Source organism: Loa loa (assembly GCF_000183805.2).
Source record: "Loa loa unplaced genomic scaffold supercont3.81, whole genome shotgun sequence".
NCBI lineage: Eukaryota > Metazoa > Nematoda > Chromadorea > Rhabditida > Onchocercidae > Loa > Loa loa.
This window is the reverse complement of record NW_018108261.1, coordinates 179,226-186,423: the sequence shown is the minus strand read 5'-3', so window position 1 is coordinate 186,423 and position 7,198 is coordinate 179,226. Positions and strand designations below refer to the sequence as shown.

General features: G+C 34.1%; 1 protein-coding gene across 1 annotated transcript; it reads left to right on the top strand.

The window, feature by feature from the left end:
• Positions 1 to 164: 164 nt before the first annotated feature.
• Positions 165 to 7,198, top strand: LOAG_08538 (angiogenesis inhibito; the record flags this gene model as incomplete). The annotated part of the gene is made up of 18 exons (XM_020447724.1): positions 165 to 189; positions 731 to 1,011; positions 1,316 to 1,455; positions 2,231 to 2,371; positions 2,558 to 2,695; positions 2,800 to 2,968; positions 3,160 to 3,252; positions 3,748 to 3,917; positions 4,182 to 4,357; positions 4,556 to 4,680; positions 4,777 to 4,932; positions 5,084 to 5,260; positions 5,337 to 5,483; positions 5,693 to 5,830; positions 5,992 to 6,106; positions 6,365 to 6,550; positions 6,671 to 6,869; positions 7,093 to 7,198. The coding sequence occupies 18 exons, from the start codon at positions 165 to 167 to the stop codon at positions 7,196 to 7,198; spliced, it is 2,682 nt and encodes an 893-aa protein (XP_020302078.1).

Sequence of the window (7,198 nt, the reverse complement as noted above, 5' to 3'; positions counted from 1 at the left end):
TTTAATTATTTTCATTATTGTTGACCTCAGCAGAATCAACATCGATATGAGTTTATTTCTAAGTGACCACACATATCCAGTCATTTATTTCATAGTAGCCAAAGTAATCCAGTCATTTCTTTCATAGTGACCACACTAGTCCAGTCATTTCTGACGTACGTATTATGTTAGACAATCGGACATTGCAAAGTGAGTTAATAAGAACAGAACTTCTTAACAAACACAACTTGTCTCATTGTCCGAACAGCTGAAAGGATCATCTTTTAACATTCATAATCTGATTAGAGTTAAGAAATTAGCTCAAAGTCAGATGACAGAAAAGACTTGTCTGTATTTTTTTCCCCTTTTCTGATAAGAAGCTTGATCAGTAAAAATCTTTCGAGAAAAACTGAATTAAATTTGACAAATGTGAATTGAAGAGTTAAAATTCATTTCACCTATGTTATTAATAACAAAATTAGTAGATCTAGCCTAATGACGATAGGAAGTGTATTGATAAGAAATGAATGATTGCTTTTGCATGGCATCAGCATTTGCTATTGGCTGCTCAATTGAATCATTATTTTTCCTTGATATTTTTAAGTTTGAAATTTAATTACCATATGCTATTTCTTCATGATCGTAACCTAATAGTACTGTAGTTCAAGTCTGAAATGAGTAGTTTGCAATTTTTGTCGGAAATATATGCATTTGTTGAACTAAAAATGAAGCAATGAATGAAAACTTACAGCCGAAGGACCAACTTACAATTATACAATACCCACGGAGAGCAACCTCGATTCACTTTTCATTTTCCCACAATTGGATCCGGTAACCTTGGAAATTGGGCTTTTTTTGGATTCTAAACTCTACGAGCATTTCCAACGTGAATTTATCGATGATCCGGAACAACATTTGATAGATTTCTCCCTTGCTCTTATTAACAATGTTCATGTCCTTTATCAGCAATCATCGATGACACCAAGCTTGGATATTGTCATCGTACGATTTGAATTATGGAAAAAACAACCGGTACCGTTTTCTTTTTCATTTGAAATTAAAAAAATTTTAAGTTATAAAGTCAGGAAATCGTTCTCAAATTAAATATTGTTTTGAGATTTGCTAAAAACCATTTAAAGTATTATATGATAATGCTTAGTTATTGATTGCTACGAAACGTGATAATTATACAATTTAATCATTCTTTCCTAGTAGAACTACAACTTGAAACGTACGTGGAATACGTGAAATATGTATATGGACTAATATAAATCATTTAAGCTGCTTTTTTTGGTTCAAACAAACAATTTAATTATTCATATATGCTGAATTTCAGACAGGACTTGATACGTTAGCACATCGCAATGGACAAGCACAAACACTCTTAAATCTGTTTTGTCGTCATCAAGCCACTCTTAATCCAGGAACTGATCTAACCGATCCAGAGCATTGGGATCACGGCATTCTTCTTACTGGGTTTGTCAGCTCTTTGGTGGCTTGCAAGGTTTTCTAGATAATGTTTGAATGAGGCTTATTAGATCCTTTTTGTTTTTTAATTTCATAAAATTTGATGAGTTCACCGATAAATATTATCGAATAAGTTGCAATCTTGGTAAACTAACGCCGAAATTAAATCATATCAATTATAGCTTCAAGAAAAATTAAGAGGAATAATCTTAACGGACGAAAGATATTTCTACTACTTTTTATCAATTACGAATAAAAATTTAGAAGAAACTTTAAAACATTCTCGGGACTGATCTCTAAAAGCAAAATTTTGTTATTAAAACTTTTGCGCTGGAAATTTTCAGAATTTAATTTATTCCCATAAATGTTTAATAGTAGCGGTATTTATAGAACTATAAAATACATTTGGCGCAATTAGTCTTCTCCGTGACCATATGTCAGCCACTTGTTGTCTAGGTAGGAATTGTTAATGTCATGCTCCAATCCCAATTAATTAATCCAAAAGTTAATCGTCTGAATAACTTACATAATGATGACAATGATAAGCTTGTATCTTTCGTTGGAATCGGGTAAGGAACATTACCAAGTAATCAGGTGGATCTTCTTCCTGAGGACAACGAAAAATACTTGCAATGAAGGAATCTGGCATATCTCAGTTGGAACTTCTTAGTGCACTACGTTAATTCTTAGTGATGTGATTAATATTAATAATCTTAAGGATTAGAAATGTTTTAGAAATAATAATCCCTATTGCTTATCAAAATAAACCGTAAATACGCTACAGGTATGATATCTACCATACAACAACTTCGGTTGCTGGTGTTGCACCTGTCGCACGAATGTGTGATCAGATATTTGCATGCAGTTTGGTAGAGGGAATGCATCTTGGTCGATCATTTGTTTTGGCTCATGAAATGGGACACAAGTTTGTTCAAAGTTTTTGAGGAACAAATATTGTTTTCGAGCTTTAAGAAATAGAATAAAATTACCAGTGTGCGGTTTTCCCCGATACTGGAATATTCCAGTTTGAAGTAATGGGAATTAAATGAAAGCTCAAAGCAAAGATTCTGACATACTTCTAAAAGAAAGCTATGATTATTTTTTATTCCAGCATGGGTATGGTCCATGATGGAATTCAGAATCAATGTGGTCGAAGTTGTTGCCTGATGTCAGCAGTTAATGGAGCTGGTAAAACTACCTGGAGCGAATGTTCAGTGCGTGAATTCAATGCATTCTTATTGCAGTTGGAGTAAGATCTAAATCCATTCACTTTTTCAATTATTTTTTAAATTTTATTTTCGAAAAGTTATTGCATCATATTCTTGGTAAATTGTTCATCTTTTTTGATTGCAGTGAAAGTGGCCGTGGTAATTGCTTACGTGATGGATCCGAAGGACTTGTAATTTATAATCATATGAAGGATAATCGTTTACCTGGACAACGTTTCACAGCTGACCAGCAATGTTCCTATTTTTGGGGCAGAGGTTTTGAAGTCGAAATACCAAAAGAAAAGACAATGGATGTTCGATTTTCCTTACACTTTCATAGTTAAAACAATCATTCTTGGTCATCGAAGTAGTGAAATTTTTTTCGACCGTTCTTACTCTCGAGCCTGGCTTCACATATACAAATTTCCTTCTTATTCTTTACTGAAGCTTTCCGAATTGCAAAGTTCAAAGTTTAACACTTCAAACTGACTTTCCACTATTTCAGGATATTTGTCGCATACTGTGGTGTGGAAATAACGGCTCGACAATATCAACAGCTCATCCAGCGTTAGAAGGAAGTTGGTGTGGCGGTAATAAGGTGCTAACTATTACGTTAATTTTAATCAATCAATATTTAAGTATAACTAATTAAAAGATCGTTTTTTCCAATTTCTCCAATTAACAAGCGATGAAAAATGTAAGATTTTCTTTCTTACTTAAACTGTAACTGAATATTTTTCTTGCGGAAACTGCGCCATCCCCACTTTTATTCAAATATAATAAATGGAGCAAAACGTGATTTCGCTCTACAGTATCCATAGATCCTATTTCCGGTGGATATAAACATCCCGCTTTACAGTATCCATGGATTCTATCTCCGGTGGATATAAACATCCCGCTCTATAGTATCCATGGATTCTATCTCCGGTGGATATAAACATCCCGCTTTATAGTATCCATGGATTCTATCTCCGGTGGATATAAACATCCCGCTCTATAGTATCCATGGATTCTATCTCCGGTGGATATAAACACCCATCAATTTTTCTCAACACTGATATTATGTATTAGTAGAGATTGTTGGGTATTGCAGTTCTGCATTGAAGGGCAATGTCGGCAATGGTCACAACGAATAGCTCCAGCTAAGATAGATGGTGGTTGGACTGAATGGAGTAGTAAGGAAAAACGATGTCCGATCAATCAATGCCAAATAACGGGCAGTATTCAAATTAATAGTCAGATGCGAACATGTACTAAACCTGCGTTAGTTTCTAGAAATCATTTAAAATGATTTAATTAATTATTTATCTTTACCTTTAATTACTTGAAATTTCAATCTTTCAGTATTTAATATAATTTTTTTTGAAATTACCAAAAATATGAAATGAACTTTGATGTTAGTATATTTTTTATATTATATTAAGAAAATACATATACATATTAAATATGGATATGATTTCAGAAATTTTGAATTCTTCCTGTTTGTTTTCATTCTTTTTTATTACATTTTTAAAGTTATTTTTCTAGGCCTAATAATGGTGGTAGAAAATGTATAGGCTCAAATTTGCGTGGCCTAATTTGTGATGGTGTGAAATCAAGTTGCAAAGCGATGACATTGCTAGAATACGGTACTAAGTTATGCACGGCAATAAAAAATGATCAAGAAAGGCCGGATCGACAACTTACCGGTGCTACATTTCTTCGTTAGTTTTTCCTTTCTTGTTTTTTGAAAAATTTAAGTTATATAAATTACACTGTTCATATCTGTTTTAAATTGCTGTAATTTGTTGCATTTTTTGAATTTTTTTTAAGAACAAACTGATTTATTCAAAGGTATTTTTTTCATTTCTTTGTTTCATTACTTTTATTGTACATTGTTCTATCATTTCATCATTTTGCAGACGGTACACAACCATGCAAGATCTGGTGTCATTTGATTGATTCGGAGTTGATCCGAAATAAGGGCCAATATCCAGATGGTTCCCCATGTGGGCCTGGAAAATTCTGTGTTGGAGGACAATGTTTGGTCAGTTAGTGGTTCATATGTTAAATTACTTAAAAAAACACAACTTCCTTAATGCAAATAAGTATTCTCTCGATAACTACAAGAACATAGTTACAGACATTGATGTGTAATAATAAAGCTCTAGTGGAAAGCAGAGAAGAATGTCCTATCGATAGTGATGGCCAGGAATGGAGTGAATGGACCGATTGGTCAGAATGTTCAGTTACTTGTGGTTCTGGTGGGAAACAACAACGGAAGCGAATCTGTCATTCGGTAGGAGTTTTGCTGCATGTTCATTGCATCTGGAAAATGAAGAGTAGGTTAATGAGGTAACTAAACCTGACCACTTCGTTCATCTCGGAAAACTTACCTTGATTTTGTTTTGTAAATAATGCAAATATTGGAAGCACTGATAAAATTGCAGCAGAAATGTGTAGGTGAATCAGTGGATTCCCGATCATGTGTCCCTCAACTATCGCCTTGTCGGGAATGGAGTGGATGCAATGTAAGCTGTAGTGACGTAGAGCAGAACATAACACAGAATTGCATTGAAGAGCGCAACTGTTCCAATGCTATTAAAGAAGGACAGGAATGCAGCAAGGTGACATACTTGCTTATTATTTCAATCAAAATTATTGCTTATTCTTGCTTCTTCAGGTCAAGTATAACAATTTTAGGATAGCTGTTCTGGGTGGCATGAATGGGAATTATGGTCTCCATGCAGTACAACCTGTGGCAGTGGACAACGGAGCAGGAAACGCCAGTGCAATCAAATGGATCGATGTGAAGGCGAAGGCACTCAAATTGAGCCATGTGAAATTAAGGTTAAAATGTTTTAATGTGATATCTAATTAAGACAATCCTTTTCTTCAATAATTCTCAGAATCCAGCTAAGCTTAGTTCAATTATCAACTGAATCCATTTGTAACTTCCAGTTTCTTTATACGGTAAAGAAACCATGTAACATGGATATGAAAGACATCCATTCCATAATATTCCATAATATTTCAATTTGCTAAGGATCATGTTTCAGAAATGTGTACTGGAAACATGGGGTGATTGGTTACCTTGTTCGGCATCATGCGGATATGGTTTTCAGTTACGTGAACGTTTATGTGATGGATCATTGTGTGCTAGTGGACAAAAACAAGCTAGAACGTGTAATGAAAAAGTTAGTTCACTTAAATGATTGCATAGTAATTTTTTGTCGCGAACTGAAAGAAATGATGAATTACTCGAATTTCAGAAGTGAAAGATCCAGATATTTCAGTTTTACCATTAAAATATCCTAAAAACTAAAGTCACAAATTTCAACACTTTGATAAATTACAGGATTGTAGTGAAGATGAAGTATTGCTGCAACTATGGCACGATTGGTCCGATTGGCTACCCTGTTCTACTTCCTGTGGTGAGGGTATACAAATCAGAATCCGGAAATGTATTTCAGGTTCGTCCTTTCGATATTGACAGGCATACAAATCAAAAGAAACATTACATGATAAACGCTAATCTCTCTCTCTCTCTCTCTCTCTCTTTGATTCTTTTGACAATATTCCCGTGATGAGATTCTTTTGTTGAAGTGAAAGTATCCCTGAAGTAAATTAATAGAAAAGTATGTTCCTCAAATTCATCTCTGAAAGATTAATTGCATGAGTTAGCATATCATTATATAAAGGTAAAATGATATATTCCGAAATCTTTTTAGGGAATTGTCCAAAATCAGATTCACCAATTGATCAACGACGTTGCGTTTTACGTCCATGTCCCGAATGGACTTTATGGAGTGATTGGACTGATTGTCTAACTTGTGAGCATAAGGAAGAACGATATCGTGAACGATATTGCCGAATAGGCCTAATACGAGCTGGTGATAACGAACATGAATGTCCTGGTAAAAAAGCTTCTTTTCAAATGAAATGTCACCCAAGTATGATTAATTGTTAAATGTTGAAATGTGATTAAATATAGCATTACAATGTGCACTTTCTATTGTGATATTTGTAACTTTTAGGTAAAGCGAAGGAAACAGAATCTTGTGATATTTCATGTGACATATCAATCTATCCGAGTGATAGGAAGTCACGTCGTAAAGTACTATCAGATCGTACTGTAGAAGTAATTAATCCGAGAGCTAAACTGTTAGATATGTGGGAGGAATGGCAAGAATGGGAACCATGTTCACGCACTTGTGGTGCAGGTACTCGCATAAGGTTGGTAAAGTTGTAAATTTAATTGGTTGCGAACTTTTTGAACTTTTTGCATTTTTAATAGATTTGATTCTTACCTCCCTTCACTCTTTTCCTATCCATTTTTCATCTCATTTCATATTTTATCTGCACTTCAATGCAGTCCTACTTAAACTTGTTAATAATTCACTAATTAAATGATATTAGCAAATCAGGTAGCAAACTTATTAAAATCTTTTCCTTTCAGGAAACGAACTTGTCGAAATGGTATTAATTGCATGAAAAGAGAACCAATTTTAGATATTCAATTATGCGAAAGCAACTCATGTGGTACTTCCGGTGAATTATCCTAG